This window comes from Bos grunniens, chromosome 5 (genome assembly GCF_055505025.1).
Source record: "Bos grunniens cultivar Pamir isolate PY7600 chromosome 5, Bosgru_T2T1.0, whole genome shotgun sequence".
NCBI lineage: Eukaryota > Metazoa > Chordata > Mammalia > Artiodactyla > Bovidae > Bos > Bos grunniens.
This window is the reverse complement of record NC_141169.1, coordinates 112269642-112288635: the sequence shown is the minus strand read 5'-3', so window position 1 is coordinate 112288635 and position 18994 is coordinate 112269642. Positions and strand designations below refer to the sequence as shown.

The window sequence follows — 18994 nt, the reverse complement described above, 5'->3', positions numbered from 1 at the left end:
GAACAACTGGGGACATGTCCTGCCAGTGTCCACCAAGTCAGAACCCCCACAAGGGGCGATCACCCAGGACGCCCTCCCAGACTGAAGCTACAAGTGACACTGTCCTCAGGCTGGGCTTTGCCCCGCTTCCCGGCAATTCCAGACTCAGGACCTCCAGCACAGATGCTGCAGACAGTGCAGGGGCCAGGGGCTGACTCAGGTCTGAAGGCCATCCTGCCAGGAAACAGGCTGCCTGCTGAGGAGTGGGCTCCCCGTGACAGGTTACAGCCGTACAAGGAACGGATGCTCCCTCCTCCCGACCAAGCCTTCCCCCAGCCCGTTCTCCCCAACCCGGTCTCCCTGTCCTTGAGTCTGTGGACACCATCTGCACCCCGCCTGCCCCTCTACCGTCCGGCATCCACACTCACTCTGCTCCCCTCCCTCACTTCTGCCCCAAAGCTCACTCATAAGGAAACCTCAGACAGTCCCTGGCACACAGTAGCTGCTCAGTACATATTTTTTACCTAACAAATGGCTTGACACTCATTCATTCATTCAACAAATATCTGCCAGGCACCATTCGAGGGTCTGTGGCTGCTGCCAAGAAGATATAAAGAGTTTCCCAAACAAGCAAAACCTCACAAGAAATGTTAAAGGGATTCCTTTAAAAGGAAAAAGAGGAAAAGGCCATAAGTAGGAATACAAAATTATGAAAGAAAAAAATCTCACGATAAAGGCAAATAAGTAGAAAAGGCAATAGAGCAACCACTTATAGAGCTAATATGAACGTCAAAAGATAAAAGCAGAAAATCTACAATGAGTTAGTGAGTGTGAGTGAGTTTGAAGTCACTCAGTCGTGTCCAACTCTTTGCGTTCCCATGGACTGTAGCCCACCAGGCTCCTCTGTCCATGGAATTTTTCAGGCAAGAGTACTGGAATGGGTTGCCATTTCCTTCTCCAGGGGATCTTCCTGACCCAGGGATCGAACCTGGGTCTCCCGCATTGCAGGCAGACAGTTTGCCATCTGAGCCACCATGGAAGCACCATGATGAGTTAAAGGATACACAAAATTGAAGATGTAAAATATTACATCAAAAACACACCTCACTCTGTAGTAGGGGGATAATAAAAATGTAGCACTTTTAGAATGCACTCAAACTTAAGCAACCATCAACTTAGACCGCTATGTACGTAGGTTGTTATATAAAACCTCATGGTAAACACAAACCAAAAATCCATGACACAAAGATAAACAGAAAGGAAGATGAACATAACACTAAAGAAAGTCATCGAATCATAAGGAAAGAGAGCAAGAAGGAGCAGAGAACAAGAAAAACAACCACAGACAATTAACAAAATGGCAATAAGTGCATTCCTATTACATTTAATAATTAATTTAAGCGTAAATGGACTGAAGGTTTCAATCAAAAGACACAGAAGGAAAAAAGGCTATATAGAAGCCCTGTGGGCCTCACATCACGTTTGAGAAGATGGACAACAAATAAGAATAAGAAGTGGAATAAAATATCTGGTGGTCAGACAGTGGTTAGTGCTGTGGAGTGAACACGGGCGGGGGTGGGGGGCAGGGGCGGCAGGAGGTGTGTGATGGTCATTTGAAGATCGAAGGGTGGATCACCTGTGGATCCATTACTGCCCCACCCCACCTCAAGGCTTTACACTCTCTTGAATCCTCACAACTCTAGAAGGTGGTGTCATTTTTTTTTCATTTTGCAGATGAGGAAACTGGCTGGTTCTTGTGCTGCAGTGGGAGGGGTGAGGGGTGCCTTAGAAAAATCCCAAGCTGAAAAACCCTTCCAGGCATGGGCAGTCCCACTGGGCTCCCCACCTCCACCCCCAAGGGCCTCATGCTTGGTTAAAGGCTCTGCTCTCAGCTCACCGTCTCCATTTTGAACAAGGGGCGCCACACTTATTTTGCACAGGGATCCACAAATAGCTAGTCCTGCCCTCAGGGAACAAGGACTCTGACAGATGCTCCCTCCTTCCCTTCCCCACTTCCTCAGGCCTGCCAGCCCTAATCACACCAAGTCAAAGGACACTGTCACCGTCTTCCCCACCAGGCTCCTTGATGGTGGTGGGGTCAGAGCAATTCTTCTCTGTGTCTCCAAAGCCCAGCATGGGGCTAGCAAAAGCAGACCCCTGGGGAGTGTTGGCTGGGTCGGACCAGTGGGGTTGGGATGGAATAAACTGACCCTTCCTGGGGGTCCTTGGTGGAGTCATTGTTACTCAGTTGCTAAGTCGTGTCTGACTCTTTTTGACCCCATGGACTGCAGCACAATAGGCTTCCCTGTCCTTCACCATCTCCCAGAGCCAGAGTTTGCCCAAACTCATGTCCATCAAGTTGGTGATGCCATCCAACCATCTCATCCTCCATCGTCCCCTTCTCCTGCCGACAATCTTTCCCAGCATCAGGGTCTTTTCCAATGAGTCAGCTCTTCACATCAGGTGGCCAAAGTATTGGAGCTTCAGCTTCAGCATCAGTCCTTCCCATGAATATTCAGAGTTGATGGTTTGATCTCCACGCAGTCCAAGGGACTCTCAAGAGTCTTCTCCAGCACTGCAATTCGAAACCATCCATTCTTTGGTGCTCAGCCTCCTTGGGGGAATTTTTGGCCCAAATTTCTAACTCTGGGTCCTCCTGGGAGATCCTGGGATTCCCCTCTGACCACATCCTGATTCCTGGTCCCAGGGTCCTGACTGGGAGGCAGCCTCTCAAGATACACCCAGTTCGGGGCTCTGGGGTCCAGAGAAGCCCCCATCACTGGCCCTGCCCCCATCACCCGTGCCCTCAGCTCCACCTGTGTGCGGTGAAGAGCTTCAGACATTCCACACCTTCTCTTTCCACAGGTTGGCTGGAGCCTCTTCTGGGCTGCCAGCAAGGACATGCAGGAGTGGGATGACCCTGCCCCAGCCTCTGACCCTGGTTCCTCACTAAGCCTCCCTGTCAGCCATCTCAGGACCCTGGGGTGTCCTCCTCTGAGCTTGAGGAAGCCCCAGAGACCTGGTTGAGGTCTCAGCACACCCACAGGCCTCAAGCCCCAGCTCCAGGCCTCTCAGTCCTCTGCATGCATGAAGCCTGAGCCTTCAGGGACAGGAGTTTCACCACTGAGCAGACACAGGATCCTGAAACCGTGACAAAGCCTGCTCCTTCTCATTCTGCCTTTGTGCATAGACGATATAGGTCATCCTGGAGCCCCGGCCTGACCTCTTGGGGGCTCCTGGGGACGCTCAGGAGAGGAACTGGGAGGTGTATTAGTCAGGATGTGATAGGCTATGCTATGGTAACAAACTGATCCTGAATCTCAGAGTTACAAAAAACTGTAACAATAGTTTATTTCTTATGAGTGTCACAGCTCTACTGGACTGTCCTCTGCCATCCATAGTATATTGTACCAAGGTCGTGGTAGCAAGGAACATGAGCTGGAAGGACTTCCCTGGGGGTCCAGTGGTTAAGACTCCGAGCTTCCAATGCAGGGGGCGCAGGTTCGACCCCTGATTAAGGAATTGAGATCCCACATGCCATGCAGTGCAGCCAAAAAAAGGAAAAAAGAAAGAAAATGAGCTGGAGATTGCAAGGGGTGCTTTCAAGAGCCAGGCCAGGCCCAGAGTTGTGTCATTTCCTCCACCAACACACCATCAGCCAGAACTCATTTTCTGACCCCACCCAGAGATCAAGGTTGGTGAGCTGCTGTAAACTCCAGCACTGAGCCGTCAGGATGGGTAAGGGGGTTGATGCACACTTCCTGGCCTCTCCTGAGAACTGACCCCCACCTTGTTCAATATCTGGCCCCTCCGAGACCAGACCCTCGAGCCCCACCCTTGTTCTTGTAGGGATGTGATCTTAACCACTTAGCATTAAGAACACAAAATCAACCATCAGACACATTTTATAGCCACTGTTCCCTGCCCCCACTCCCTGTCTCCCCCTTCCAGCACTTAAAATAAGGCCACAGTCACCCACAGGTTCAGAGGCTGAAAGGTCTGCACAGAACAGCCCATGCTCATTCTTTCTCTCTCTGCCATCATGATTTATTTACCAAAACATGTATACTCTCAGCTATTTCTAAAGAGGGTTTCTCAGGAAGCAAAATAAAAAGATTAGAAATCATTTAGGGAAAAAGAGTGAGCTAGATAGATTAGAAAGCTGAAATGGACACAGTACAGCTGAATAATATAACATAATAATGTAATCGGTTACATTTATTACTGTATTACAGTAATAATGCCATCCAATCTGAGCTTCCTAGTAACAGAGGCAAAAAGGGATACAGCTTCTTTCATGTAATCATCCCTTATGGCTTCTTTCACCAGCTGTCTTTGCCCTTCTCTTTATCCTCCCTGTTTTCAGATTCACTTGGGGTACAAAGATCCCGCCACCATTTTCTAGGCATCCACATCTCCCTTGCAAGAAAGGAACAGCATAAAGTCAAAGGGCTGCAGTATTCGTGTAAGAGTGGCTCCAACTGAGGACCTGAGCATACACAGGACTTGAAGGTCACTCATGCCATTATTTTGGCTCTTGGTTTAGGGATGCAGCAGAAGCTAGAATTCCTCGGTTCGTCACGGGGAGGGGTCCAGACCACGGCTTCATCAGGTACCCTGGAACTGCATCCGGAGAGCAGACCCTGCTCTGATGTCCTGTACATTTAATCACTGAATCCCCAGGGCGATCCTACAAAAGAGGCCTATAGTGTTATCCCCAGTTCACAGATGGAGAAACTGAGGCCAAGGAGGGAAATGACTTCATCAAGGTTACCCAGCTCCCTTCCCCTAAAGACCCAGCCTTGGGGCCGGAGACCCCCAGGTGGTGCATGAGAGGGAAGAAGAGCAGTTCCAAGCAAACTGAAAGTTCAGGAGATGGAGACCGGCTCCCCTCTCCCCCATCCCTCAGATTCCAGTTTCCATGACAACAGGTCCTCCTTCCTGGGTGTTTGTGGAAATTTGCATTTTAATGGAGATGTAATTAGAATTAAAAAGCTGAGGCTGGAAGGGATGAGACCCTTCCTGGCCACTTGGAACCTGAACCATCCTCTATTCCCCACCCTTCGCCCGTCCCCCAGCCCTATCCTGACACTTTGCAGCCAGGTTCCTAGTGTCTGTCCCCACTGCCCAGATGGGCAGCCTGAAGCCTGGAGCAGAGAAGGGACTTATTCAAAATCTCACAGTGAGGACAGGTCCCCAGAGTCTGCATTGCCTAAGGACCCCCCCCATCTGACAAGAGGAAGGGGTGCTGGCTGGATGAGGGCCCCTCGGGTCCTCCCCTGACTCTTCCAAGCTCACTTTTCCTCTCCCTGTAATCTCACAACATCTCAATGACGCTGGGGACCTGGCAGGTCTCTGGGGCCGGGGCGGGGGGTGAGAACCCTCCCATCTCACCCCAGAGGGAACTGAGGCCCAAGCAACTTAGTGTCTTTGGCCGGTCAGGGCTAAGTCCATAAAAAGATCCCACCTTTGGGACCTGCTTGGCAGTCCAGTGGTTAAGACTTCACCTTCCAGTGAGGGGGTTGGGTTTGATCTCTGATCGGGGAGCTACCCTCCTACTTGCCTCCTGGCCCAAAACCCAAAACATAAAAACAGAAGCAGTATTGTAACAAATTCAATAGAGACTTTAAAAATGGTCCCCATCAAAAAAAAAAAAAAAAAGATCTCATCTTTGACCCCCACCCAGAGTCACTATCTGACCCCAGAGCTCCATGGAGAATTTCTAGCAGGGTGACAAAGGCTGCATTTGAACACAAGCCTGCTGACTCCAGGCTCTTGAACAGCACTCTCCCTGTGTGATCATAAGAGCATGGAGGTCCAGCAGCTACACAGACACACAGATCACACTCACGGACATGGACAGAGGTCCCAGGGCACACTGCCGATCCTTCATTTTCAAACACATTGTGCTTAAACTCTGTACCCTATGTGCTATTCCAAGTATTAACACTTTGCGCTCAATCCCCACAGCCACCCCAGAAGGCAGGGACCATTATTATAATGAACACACAGATGAGGAAACCAAGGCACAGATGAGGAAACCAAGGCACAGAGAGGTTATGTGACTTGCCCAAGGTCACACAGCTAGTGAATGAAGAAGCCCGAATCCGAACGTACACAGCCTGGCTCCAGAACCCATGTTCCCCTCCAGACCTCAGGACCCTGGAGCCAGGAGCTCTGGGCGCCGCCCCCCGCCCCCAACCCTCAGCCCTGGGAGGAGGGCCGGACAATATTTCTCAAAGCCCAATTGACAGAGGAGGAAACAGCCCTACACAAGGAAGGCAGCCTACTTTGGGGCACGCGGCTGTGTGAGCCCAGAGCCTCTGCACCAGCCGCAGCCCTGCCCACCTCCCAACCCCTCCCTTGGCCCACAGGGCCTTCCCCTACCCACGGGGGCTGCGGACGAGTGACTGCCTGGTGACAGCCTGATCAGGAGGAGATGAGACAGGAGACACAAGCATCACCTTTCAGAAAAGAAAGCTCCAGAGACCCTGAGAGGGAGGCGATGAGACCAGAGGCCGAAAAGAGCCCATTCCCCATCCATTTAGAACCCGACAGAGCAGAAATGGATTTTCTCTTGAACGCTCTTGTGAACACACTTCAAAGCCACTGATGGCAGGAGCAGGAGGTGAGAGGGAAGGAGGCAGAGAGGCCAGGCGGCAGAGGGAAGGGAGAGGGCCGGGCACACGGGGCTCGGAGACGCACAATCACCAGTCGGAAAAGGCAATTGGAAATTCCATTTGGGTTTTCAGTTTGAAGATGGAGAGAGGCTGGGGGCTTGGGGTGGGGGTGAGGGGACAGTGCAGTGACTGAGAAAGAGACAGAGAGGACTCAGGGATAGGGAGAAAAGGAGAGGAGAGAGACATGGAGAGACAGAGTCAGAGATAAAGGCGAGGAGATAAAGACACACACAAAGAGGGGGAGGCAAAAGCAAGTCACCAGATCCCAGGTGCTCCCCAACACACAAGTCAGAACGGCCACACAGGGACTTGCCCAGTGGCCCAGTGGCCAACCCCTCCTCCCAGTGCAGGGGCCCGGGTTTCACCCCTGGACAGGGAACTGGATCCCACACCTAGTTCCTGGACAGTGGAAACCAGATCTGCTGCAACTGAAGATCCTACAGGCCACGTCTAAGACTCAGCACAGCCAAATAATTTTTTTAAAAAAAGAAAGAAATTTCAAAATGGCCTCATACACACACTCACATGTGCTCTTGATCAGGACTCAGAGTTGTGGGTCCTAGTCCTCCCCCTGCTCTTGAAATACCCTGTGACTCTGCAGAAGACCCTACCTCCCTCTGAGCCTTGAGGTTCCCCGCCCCCAGGCCCGGTGAGGTTAAGTTGGCTCCAGAAAGGCCAGGAAGGAGACCAGGATGGGGCGTGTGGGCAACAGGGGCTAGGGAGGCGGCCACCTCACCTGGATGCTTCTTCTGTGCGGCTAAGGGCCCGGGCCAAGCAGGCACAGAGGGGCACCCAGAGAAGGGTGGGGGCAGGCTGGTAAAGAATCTGCCTGCAATGCAAGAGACCCGGGTTCAGTCTCTGGGTAGGGAAGATCCCCTGGAGAAGGGAAAGGCTATCCCCTCCAGCATTCTGGCCTGGAGAAGTCCATGGACTATACAGTCCATTGGGGTCACAAAGGGTCGGACACGACTGAGCAACTTTCACTTCACTTCAGGCAGGAACCCAGCGCTTCCACCAACAGATGAAGAAACAGGCTGAGAGCAGGAAAGCATCAGGAAGTCAGGCAGCCAGGACAGAAACCCACCTGTGAGACCTCAGGACCCCCGCTCCCCAGGGGCAGGAGTGAGCAGGAGGGAGCTGCCCTCTTGGAGCTGGACCAGGACAGGCCTGGCCCTTCTAAGGTGCCCAATTGCAGGCACCTAGTTCTTGATCAGAGTGGGGCAGACCTGGCTGTAAAATTCACCAGGAACCCTCGTGGGGTACTTTCCTTCCCAGTTTCTAGTCGGGTAATACAAACTTTATCAGTATTAACTTACTGGCTCCTCACTTTATCAGGGAGCTAAGCCCCATTTAACAGATGAGGAAACTGAGGCACTGTCTGTTAAGGGACTGGGTGAATGCCCCATTGTCGTTTGCACACCTTTGCATAAGAAAGCCTTATCGCCCCACTGGGCAGTCCAACCTGGTGGCTCTACCTCAGCTTCCCCACCCAGTCGTGGAAGGCCACGGGGAAGGGACAGCAGGAAGCCAGGGCCATGCAGGGCTGACCACAAAGAGCCAGCCGACTCCGAGGGATGTGCCCACTCCACGCCGGCACCCTAGCCTGGACAGTGGCAAACCAGATTGCAGGGCCGCGCAATGGGAGAAAGTGGTCCTGCGGCGCCACCTAGTGGCCGGAGTGGCCGCTTGTCCCCTCCAGAGGCCGGCGGAAATGCTACAGGAATCCAACTGGTTGTTTGGGACATCGGGATACAAAAAAATCCCTCCACGACGACGACCATGTGCTGACCATCCCACGTAGGGAGGAGAAATGGGTTACAGTCAGGCTTTGTCCTTTGCCCTCCTGAAAGGCAGACACTCATCCCACGCTGAGTGGACCTGGACATCTCTGCCTTCCTCTCTCTGATTTACACGTTTACGGAACACTTACATTATGCCAGACTCTGTTCCAGGCGCTTGATGTAACAGTGAATAAAGGAAGATGCCTTTCTTTATAGAGTTTACACTGAGGAATGGGTGGGGAAACATTCATTAAACACTGCATGAATGTATCAGTTAAGTTCAGTCGCTCAGTGGTGTCTGACTTTGCGACTTCATGGATCGCAGCACGTCAGGCTTCCCTGTTCATCACCAACTCTGGAAACTTACTCAAACTTATGTCCAACGAGTCAGTGATGCCATTCAACCACCTCATCCTCTGTCGTTCCCTTCTCCTCCCACCTTCAATCTTTCCCAGCATCAGGGTCTTTTCCAATGAGTCAGTTCTTCGCATCAGGTGGCCAAACTGATGTTGAGTTTCAGCTTCAGTATCAGTCCTTCCAATGAATATATAATAACAGAAATAAGAAAATCTGGTCATTTCAGAAGCAGGAAAAAAGAGCCTGTCTGACAACATCACTGGAATGCTGGGACCACCCCCCCCACCAAGCCCTCAGGGCAAATCTGTGGCCCTGATGCCAATGAAACCACCCAGCCCTCTGCTCCTCCAGGGCCACACCTGTCCCAAGGGACATGCCCCCACTACAGGGTCCTCCTGCCCCGGACACTCCCCTCCCACACTGTCAGCTCTTCTCCAGAGGCCTCCTGACCCACACCACATCTTGGGTGGTTGGCACAGGCCAGCAATGCATAAATGCTCCGGCCCCATGGTCTTTATTCCCAGCTCTGACACCACCTGTGTGACCCTCTGGGCCATTTGTAAAATGAGGGAAACAGTGGTTTCTACTTCAGAGTGAGGGGGATGGTATAAGTGAGCCAACAAATGTAAAACACTGAAAACAGCACCTCGAGGTAGTGTTTGTTATTAATGTTTGTTTAGGTGTTTCTCTCCCTTCTGGACAAGCTGGTGGAGGTTAGTAAGGTTCATTCACATAGGAGCAACTGAGTCCCCTCCATGTCCTACACTCTACAGTGTCTAGTACACAAAAGGCCCTCAGAACATGTTTGTCCTGCGAATTCATTCTCCACTCATTTATTGAGTGCCTTCTGCATGCCAGGTACTGGGCTAGGAGCACAGGAGCAGTGAACAAGACAGGGATCCTCCCCGCAGCAAGAAGAGCACTAATTTCTAAGCCAGGATTTCTCAAACTATCAATATTTTATCTAAGAAACTCTTTGCAACCCCATTGGCTGCAGCCTGCCAGGGTCCTCTGTCCATGGGATCTTCCAAGACAAGAATACTGGAGTGGAACGCTATTTCCTCCTCCAAGGGATTTTCCTGACTCTGGGATCGAACCCGTGGCTCCTGTGTCTCCTGCACTGGCAGGCAGATTCTTTACCACTGAGAGGTAAAGAGGTGGCCCCGGATCCTCTTCCTTCTTAAAAAACTTCAGAATCCCTAAGAGCTTCTGCATACATAACTATCTAATGAGGGTTACCATGTTAGAAATTAAAAGATACATTTTAAAATATTAATTTAAAATAACAGTATCAAACTCACATATTAACGTAACTGACGTATTTTAATGAAAATGGTTGTATTTTCCAAAACCAAACAAAATAGTTCAAAAAATACTATTAAAAACTATTTAGAAAAAACTACTAAAACCCACTGATAGTGTTTTACGTTTTTGCAAATATCTTTAATATCTGGCTTAATGCAAGACAGCTGGATTCTCACGCCGAACTAAACGTTGCTCTGGTTGAAGTATATAAAAAAATATTTCCAAAAACATATTCTCCTTTTTCGTAAAAATTGAGAATACTAAGTCCCCTCCCCGGCCTTGCCCACTACGTAGCGGGCTGACCGCAGCGGCTGTACCTACGAGGCTGAGCTACTGGTGGGCGGCTTCCGGGAGAAGGTGCCGCCTGTCTCGCAAAGGGTTGATTGGGTTGCGATTGGACGACAAATGCTTCCTTCGGCGCTTTGGCCCCGCCTCCAGATCCCGCCCCCTTTCCGCCGATTAGTAAACCTCACGCATGCGTTCTAAGGAAGGTGGGCACTTCCGTCCGCTCACTGTGGAACTTTTGCTTCTGGCTCAGGTTTCCGTCGAAACCACCACGGGAGCCAAGGCGGAAGTAGTTGAGACGTGTGGGCAGAACTGTGGGCAGAACTCAGGGCAGCTATGTCGGCTTCCTTGCTGCGGCGGGGCTTGGAACTACTGGGGGCTCCTGAGGGTGAGGAGGCTCTGCCCGAGGACGTTCGGCCGGGCGGGAAGGTGGCAGGGGCTGGGGGCAGGAACCCCGAGGGCGCCCAACGATCCAAACCAGTCTTAGCCTCGGTGGGATGGGAACCCTGAGCGCCCTCCGACCCGAGTCCGTTCTTTACAGCCCCCGGCGCCGCTCCAGGACACACCAAACCGAGCCAGGCTCCGATGAAGCGGACCCGTAAGGCGAAGGCGACCCAGGCCCAGAAACTGCGGAACTCCGCCAAGGGAAAGGTGCCCAAGTCGGCGCTGGGTGAGCTTGGGAAGGGGCTGAACGCGCTGCTTCCGGGGTCGGTGCCTTGGAGGAACTGGCGCTGGAGTCAGGGCTTCAGATCTTCCCCAGGCGTTACTAGACTACCTGCCATGCTACGGCCGCGGAGCGGGGTCCTGGGAACACGGAGATGAACGAATCACATCGTCCCGACCCTCAAGGTCTACAGTCCTAGTGGGGAGAGAACACTGAGGAGTTTCAAAATCAGCGTTTTGAAACTGATTTTGGGTTTGGGTTGCGTCAGGTTGGATCTCTGTGATGAGGTTTGTGCTGTAAAACTAGGGTACTTTGAAAGGGACTTAGAAGAACGACTTCTCTGAGGAAGCGACATTTAAGCACAGACCTGATGGAAATATAAGAATGAGCTGGGGGACGTATACTGTTACCATATGTGGAATCAGAAGTTTATTATTAATCTTTGAAATGTTGAAAGAAAGAAGTCTGGTCGAGGTGACATATAGTAAACGAGGGTCAGAGACTGAGTGTTGAGTACAAGTTAACACTGCGGGTGCTGTTCTCAGTCTCTGACAGATGTTTGCTCATTTGTTCCTCACAACCCTGTGAGGCCGGCGCTGTCATTACCCGCATTGCTCAGATGCAGAAACAGACCCCTGCCCAGATGGTACCGGTGGAAACCAGGCAGTGTGTCTCCAGAGCCCTGCTCCCGCCTGTCCCTTCAAGTAGAAGGTGCTGTGGCCTGAGCAGCGGTGACAGTGCAGACATAACAAGAATCCTGCGGCTGGAAGCTGTGTTGATGGTGTCAGTGGTGGATTGGCTGTGAGGATGGAGGGAGCATCTTGAGGGATTTGGCGCCACTTAATGAGATGTACAGACTTGAAGAGGGACAGGGTGGGCAGGATCGTGGGGTGTTTGGATGTTTTGACCTGTGGCAGGACTTGAGCTCCTAGTGTGTCTTCAAATCCCCAGTGTTAGTTTTGTGGTTGTCTGACTCTTTTGCAACCCCATGGGCTGTAGCCCACCAAGCTCCTGTGTCCATGAGATTTTTCAGTCAACAAAGTGGAGTGGGCTGCCATTTCCTCCTCTAGGGGATCTTCCCAAACCCAGGGATCGAACCCAGGTCTCCCACATTACAGGCAGATTCTTTACTGTCTTGAGCCACAGGAGAAGCCTCAATTCTCCAGGGCCTGGTGCAATCAATATAAAGGTGTTCAAGTATCTGTTAAAAGAACTATGAATCTCGGGGAGGTAAGACAACAGGAGCAAGTGTGAAAGCAGGGAAGTGAGCCTGGGTTGAGCCACAGTGATGCCAGGGTGGAGCGGGCACACCCTCCATCCCCACCCACCCCATCCCACCACCCTGCCATGGCACATGAGTGAGGGGACTCTCAGGGCCAACCTAAAGGACACCTCTGTGGCTGCCACCTTGGTCTGAGCTACACCATCTCTTGCCTGGATTATTACAAAAACTTGCTAATTGGTCTCCTTGATCCCCCTCCCCCAGTCATCTGGTTCTCACCACAGCAGCTGAAGTGATGCCGTAAAATCCTAAGTCAGACCTGTCTCTACCCTGCCTCTCACCCTCCAGGGGCTCCCATCGGCCTGGTGAGAGCCTGAGTTCTTTCCATGCCTCCATGCCTCCATGCCTGCTGAGGGCCCCCCGTGATCTGCCCCCTCCAGCTTCCAACCCTCAGGTTCGCCCCTCCCTGTCCTTCAAGCACGTTAGTCACACTTCTGCCTCAGAGCCTTTGCATTGACTGTTCCCTCTATCCAGAATGCTCTTCCGCCCACAGTTTAATGCTCTCTTCCTCCAGTCTTTGCTCAGAATTTCTTTCAGTGAATTTCAGGTCTTCTCAGAGCCTCCTATTTTTTTTAGAATTGCCACCTTCCCCCCATCCCCTGCATTCCTCCTTTCTGCTTGCCGTTCTCTTTTTCTCCATAAAACGTTCACCCTCTAAACTACTGCTTGCCTTGTTTACCATCTCTCTCCCTTCAGAATGGAAGCTCCACGAGGGCAGGACTTTTGGGCTGTTCTGTTTCCGGCTCTGTGCTCTTGCACCTAGAACAGTGCCTGACACACAGTGAATGCCCAGGACGCACTTGTTGAATAAATCACTTGAGCAGCTGGAACCACGGGGGACTCTGAGTGGGATCTGTGTGGAATGTGGTTTTGACATAAGAAGTCAGCCTGTTGCAGTGACGTGGGGAATGGACCATGGGGCCTTCGGCAGGGCTGGGGAGCAGGGGTGGAGTGGGGAGATGTCAGAAGGGACCCCAGAAGGCTTCCAGGGAGTGAATCTGGAATGATACCACCCTCCCTGCCTCCACAGCTGAGTTCCGGAAGAAAGAGCGTCGAGGTTACCTTGGAGTAAACCTGAGGTTTATGACCAGTGCAAGAAGCACAGTGGACGAATCCGTCACCCGGCAGGTTCGTCAGGGGGATGGGCTGTGGGAAGTGGGGGTGAAAGCTGAGGCTGTCCCGGGGATCTGTGGGAGTCTCAGCCCTGAGCCTAGGGTGGGGGGCGGGCCCCCCTCCAGGCTCCTGAGAGCTGGACACACTGCTGTGCAGTGAGGGGCCTCCTCAGAGGGCTGACAGCATAACAGGGGAGGTGGGAGCCTGGCTTCACTCCCCTGCTACCCCTCTGGGCCTCGGTTGGCTCCTCTGTGAATGGAAACGATGTGCCCTCCCCCTCCCCAGACGTGGTGAGGGCCGGGGGAGAGGGCGGCCCTTGGGCGGCTGCGCTAGGCTGTGGAGCTCCAGGTGGTGGAGTCACCACCCAGGGCTCCTGACCCCCACACGCCCCCAGATTATGCGCCAGAACCGGGGCCGCAAGGCCTGTGACCGGCCTGTGACCAAGACAAAGAAGAAGAAGAAGGCCGAGGGCACCGTGTTCACCGAGGAAGACTTCCAGAAGTTCCAGCGGGAATATTTCGGCAGCTAGGCTCCCAGGAGGGCACAGCCTCCTCTGATCTCTCAGCCCGGGGTGGGGAACCCCTGGGGGAGCTGGCGAGCTGGAAGCCCACAGGAGGACCTTCGCTCAGACTTGAGCTGACATTTCCAGGCTCAGGAGGTGCCACCTGCCTGCCAGGAAGAAACCTTTCTGATTGTTTTGTTTGCTTTAACCCAGGAAGGGCCTCTGAGCTATTTGCTGTGGAGAGGCCGGTCACTGGGCCCTTGGGGACCACACCTCTGATAGGAGGGCCACTGGGTAGGCTTCGGGTTCTAATAAATGTGGCCCAGGGGCTGTGTACTGCTCTAACAGGGTGTTTCCCGTTGTCTCCCCTGGTACCAAGGAGCCTCCACCACCACCCTCCCACCCCTCCAGCTGCTGCTTAGGCTCCAGATGAGAAGTCCTTGGGCCCAGCCCCAGTGCAGGCGCCAGCGGAGAGCAGTTCACAGCCTCCATGAGCCTCCTCCCCCTGGCGGGCAGCCACGGCTGAGAAGGCAGCTCTTGAGGCAAAAATAGCACCCACAGCTGCTGGGGGCTCATTCCAGGGAAGCCAACACCAGGGTCTGAGGGAGGGATCACTGCTGCCTCAGGCCAGTGCCCAGGGCACGTGCACACGCAGTCGGGGGACAGATATCAAAGGCTACTTTTTTTTCCTCTTCTGTCACGAGGTGGGAACTAGCGAGGTGAGGGGGAAGGTGGAAGCTGGGCCGCATCTGGCGGCCGCAGGCAGTGCTGAGCGGCATGCCCAAGTGGGTGAGTGGTGCTGCCCAGTTTGGGCCTCAGTGTGGTATTGGTGACAAGGCCTGGTAGCCCCAGGAGTTCCTTCTGAGGACAGGTTGGGGGCCTTGTGGAGAAAGGGCCCTGGAGGCCTTCAGGCTGCTAGTCTGGCTCTTGTAGGGCCCCCACCCACCCATGCCTAAAAAGCTCCTTGGGGCATGCATTGTCTGGTGAGAACTTCCGAAGGGCCCCGTGGCTAGGAAGAGTTGGCCCATCCCACCACGGCCTCTTTAGTGCAGGTGGTTTTACTCCTTACACACCCATCCTGGGATGGGGAGCACTTTCCCTGGTTATTAGCCAGCTTTCCATCCTCAGTGGGGATTCAGAGGACCACAGACCTGCCTGAGTCCAAGTTGGAATCCTTCCTGTCTGCAGGTGGCCACCATCTGAGTAGAAAGCTGGCCAGCCTTTCAGGAAGTCAAGGTGGGAGGAAAGGAGCTGAGACTCCACATCGGTATTGTGCCAATGTCCTCAGATGGGCTTGTCTAAGAAGGGAGAGGCTGGTGTGCCCTGAGCTCTCCACCGTCCTCCCCCCACAGAGCAAGGTGGTTGGGTGTGCTTCCTCTTTTAAGTAGCTTAGCAAGAAGCAGGCTCAGCTGCTCACTGCCTCTCACCAGGAGTTTGTTCTCTGAAGAACAGGCTGATCAGGCCCCCTTCCTAACAAAGATGCACATGACAGATCTAATGGGAAAGAAAGGCTCAGGAGCCAAGAAAGGGGACACTGGGTTACCATATTGAGACCAAGGCTAGAAAGACCAGTTCTCTGAGTGGCTGTGAAGCACCTGGAAGCATGTCTCTGGTGGTTTGGAGCAGCTGGCACATTTGCCTGGAGGAGACCCTAGGGTAACCAATAGAGCCCCAGCCCAGGCTTCCTGTGGCTTCCACATGGGGTGGGCTGCTCCAGCCATCCACTGCCCTGAGCCTCCATGAGTGGAAGGGCTGACTGAGGCCCTAGCCAGACAGCCGCATGGGCACGTGTGGGTGGGAGGCTTACACATCTCCAGTGACTTCCTGTAGCACAGCTGGGGTAGGGCCGTCCTCTTGCAAGAGGTTTATTTGTTGGGGTTTCATCCCCACCTCCAAGGCTTTGCCTGAGCTCCTCTCTCAGGTGCCCTCCCCATTCTGTGTCTCCACAACTTTCCCTGTCCTTCTCCAAGTCACCAACGCCACATACACCTTTGGTGTGCTGGAGGAAAATTTGCACCTAGGTCACCAATCAGCCCAGCCCTGGATTCAAACAGCTAGGCCTACCACTCTGAACACCCCCTGCTGTAGGACATGGGCACCGTGTTCAGAACAGTGCCTGGTGCCACATTCCCATCACCCTTATGACACACACTCAGCTACACTGTCCTTCATGATAGTACACTCATCTTCCCTCCACAGGCCCCAAAGGACATAAGGGAAGAAACCTACCCAGGCTGGGATGATCTCAACAATCCCAAAGAAAATGTCTGCCATATCCTGCTTTAGGACATTACCAGCCAGGGTTGCAAGGGCAGCGCAGCCCGTGCCCTTCCATGCTGACTCTCCCCCGACCCATCCCCAATGCATAGCAGGCCTTCCAGCTGGCCTAGGTGCCAGAGGGGAGCCTCAAAACCAGCCAGCCTTTTGACCCCACTCACCCATTTCAGCCACCACTTTAGAGCCCACTTTCTCTAAACAGACCCTTATGGGAAGAAGCCTGTACAGAATTCAGATTAGTGCAGCCTCATGGGGTTTTATCTGGGTATTTAATGTTGGCACAAAAACAGGAGTGGCGTCCAGGCTCTTCCTACCACCAGCATCAAGTCTGATAGTTCTTAGTTTTCAGCGAAAACCCATCAACCTATGGAAGGGATGTAAACCACTCATTGTCTCAGGCCCAACCGCATCAGTCATCCTGGGGCTTCCCTGGTGGCCCAAAGGTTAAAACTCCTGCTCCTAATGCAGAGGGTCCAGGTTCCATCCCTACTCAAGGATAAAACCTAGCACAGCAGTTATTTAAAAATCTTCACCTATGGCCCAGCCGGTCAGGAAATTAAAAAATCTCACCGTGCATTTGAATACTGACAGCCAATCCCACAGCAATTGAGACTTGGGATTCATCAGGACTCTTACCAGAGGCAACAGACCAGACTGTGCAGTAGTACTTTCACTACAAAATAATTTATTAAAACACAGCTTCAGCCTTCTATATACAAGCGCACATACTCCTGACTACCCTAACTAGAGGACCCTTTTCTTCTCCCTTGCTTTGCGAACCTCTTCTATCAGATCTTTAAGATACTGGATCTCCTTGGCCAAGGAATCTGCCTTCTCTTTCAGAGCCTCATTCTTTTTTTCTAGCTCTTTACATTCACCAGTGAGGGCCTCCTGTTCCGCCCTCTTCTTCTGGCGGTACCTAGTAGCTGCTGTCTTGTTCTGCTCCATTTTCTTCAGCTTCTTGTCTAGCTTCTCACCCTTGACTTTTGCTGCTACCATCTTCTCTCCAGGAGGGTCGTAGGGTTTGGGGCGGGAAGAGCCACTGAGGGCACCTGGAGATAGCAGGCTCTTATTTGGAGAGCCCCTGGAGGTGGAAGGGCTATCCTGGGGAGAGCCCAGAGAGGAGTCAGGGCTCATACAGATGCCACTATCATTATCTGAGGGGGCATCCTCCTCTTTTATGCATTGAGGAAACCCAGTAGTGGTGGAGTCTGGCTTGCTCTCTCCTTCAGGGATAACCACTTCACTGCATAGCTCTAAACTAAAGGAATGATCTGGAGTGGAAGACAGGGTCCCTGGGGAAGGGGGAAGAGGTTGAAAGAAAGTGAAGGGGGCACCCTGGTCAATTGTTGGTAAACCTTCTGGAAGATGGCCAATTGGGTTTACTATCTGGGGGGGCTCCTTGTTAGTCTCCTGGACTAGGGGCTGAAAGAGATCACACGTGTCATCCAACGTGGCCAAGAGCTCATCTGGCATGGTTTCCAGGTCATCTTTACTGAACAGGATATCAAAATCAAACTCCTTCAAATCCATTTTCTCCACCATCCAATCTGTCCCGGAGAAAGCATCCTCTGGAAAAGATAAAAAGTTGGAAGAAACTTGAATCAAACGTAGGAGCCCCTATCACCAGATCCCACGAGCAGATAAAAAAAAAAAAGTCCCTCTTACCCTTGCTGTTGTCTGAGACCAACCAATCCACAGCCAGCCATTCGGAGGAGCCTGCCTTAGCCTTGTCGCAGGAGAACCCATGATGTTTGAAGTGCTTGGCCACCTCCAGGTTGTCATCTAGGAGACCTAGGCTCTCTTCAGCCCCCAAACCCAACTGGTCGAAGGGGGACACGAAGTCCCCCCCTAACACCTCGCTGCTCAGAAAGCTCATCTCGGCCATGTTGCGAGGTTTTGGTGCTTAACTCGAGGAATGTGCTTAATTCGAAGATGTCTTTGTCGGTTACAGCAAGGCTGCTGCTGAATGCCGTGAAAAGCCTGGATAGCAATTAGAAACCGAGTCCCATTAGACATCAGCTGGTCCGAGAATTTCATCTTCTCACCCATTAACCAGGATGGCCAAATCAAAACTCCACTCCGTGTTGAGAACAGGGACGGCCATGGTGACACCCCAAGGCCATGGTGTCACCTTTCTATTAGGCCGCACAAGATGGACGCCCGGCCCTTCCCTACCGGCCACAAGAGGAAGTCGCCCCACCCTCGCGTCCAAATCCGGCACCAGCCGCCCGGCCCCGCCCACGCCCCTCCGACTCAAGCCGCGGCCGCCGCCCTGCCCCGCCGCCATCTTTGCTGCCACGTTTCACGGGACGCCAGATGGGACTCCGGTGGGTTCCGGGGAGCCCGGGGCCGCCCAGGGCTTCGCTCCGCGGCAAAATAACGCGATCTCCCGACAGAAGGGCGCCGGCGTTTCGGGGACACCCAAGCAGGAGTCACGCGTCCTGGGCGCTCGTAAACCCGCTTCCCCCTCCGCGACGCCGCCAGGCCTTCGGCCGCACCCAAGCAGACGAAAACCCCTCACCGACCCGGGGATCACGGCCAGAGCGGCTCCTCCCTGGTACTTACGCCATGGCTTAAGCCGCTGGGGGGGGTTGCCGCTGCAGAGCCTGGTGCTGCTGCCGCCGCTGCAAAGGCCGATGCTGCCGCAGGCACTGCTGCCTCTAATGCGCCATGGTGGCCGCGGACCCTGGGGGAGCAGGAGTAGAGACTGCGCACTTGCCCGGAGGAACTACATCTATGGACGGGAAGAAGGAAAAATGGCAGCAA

The 18994-nt window shown here is 53.1% G+C and overlaps 2 protein-coding genes and 1 long non-coding RNA gene across 3 annotated transcripts; 2 read left to right on the top strand and 1 right to left on the bottom strand.

Annotated features, from left to right (window-relative positions):
• Window positions 1-10695: 10695 nt before the first annotated feature.
• RPS19BP1 (ribosomal protein S19 binding protein 1) lies at window positions 10696-14293 on the top strand. Its single transcript, XM_086402928.1, has 4 exons — window positions 10696-10775; window positions 10929-11057; window positions 13364-13461; window positions 13841-14293. The coding sequence occupies exons 1-4, from the start codon at window positions 10724-10726 to the stop codon at window positions 13973-13975; spliced, it is 414 nt and encodes a 137-aa protein (XP_086259054.1). The 5' UTR covers window positions 10696-10723; the 3' UTR covers window positions 13976-14293.
• On the top strand, window positions 12620-13163 carry LOC147373108 (uncharacterized). The gene is made up of 2 exons (XR_015164527.1): window positions 12620-12727; window positions 13030-13163. It is a non-coding gene; the product is annotated as an uncharacterized LOC147373108 (long non-coding RNA).
• Window positions 14294-16890: 2597 nt separating the features above from the next.
• On the bottom strand, window positions 16891-18989 carry ATF4 (activating transcription factor 4). Its single transcript, XM_086402927.1, has 3 exons — window positions 18794-18989; window positions 17894-18208; window positions 16891-17796 (listed from the first exon to the last, which is right to left on the bottom strand). Exons 2-3 carry the CDS (start codon window positions 18111-18113, stop codon window positions 16970-16972), a joined length of 1047 nt encoding a protein of 348 aa, XP_086259053.1. The 5' UTR covers window positions 18114-18208; window positions 18794-18989; the 3' UTR covers window positions 16891-16969.
• Window positions 18990-18994: the final 5 nt, after the last annotated feature.

Excerpts from the sequence above, each read along its gene's own strand:
- RPS19BP1 (XM_086402928.1), top strand. The coding sequence starts at position 10,724 with ATGTCGGCTTCCTTGCTGCGGCGGGGCTTGGAACTACTGGGGGCTCCT. Across the intron at positions 10,776-10,928 it reads ACTACTGGGGGCTCCTGAGG|CCCCCGGCGCCGCTCCAGGA; the intron begins GTGAGGAGGCTC and ends CGTTCTTTACAG. Across the intron at positions 13,462-13,840 it reads ACGAATCCGTCACCCGGCAG|ATTATGCGCCAGAACCGGGG; the intron begins GTTCGTCAGGGG and ends ACACGCCCCCAG.
- ATF4 (XM_086402927.1), bottom strand. The coding sequence starts at position 18,113 with ATGGCCGAGATGAGCTTTCTGAGCAGCGAGGTGTTAGGGGGGGACTTC. Across the intron at positions 17,797-17,893 it reads GGTCTCAGACAACAGCAAGG|AGGATGCTTTCTCCGGGACA; the intron begins GTAAGAGGGACT and ends TATCTTTTCCAG.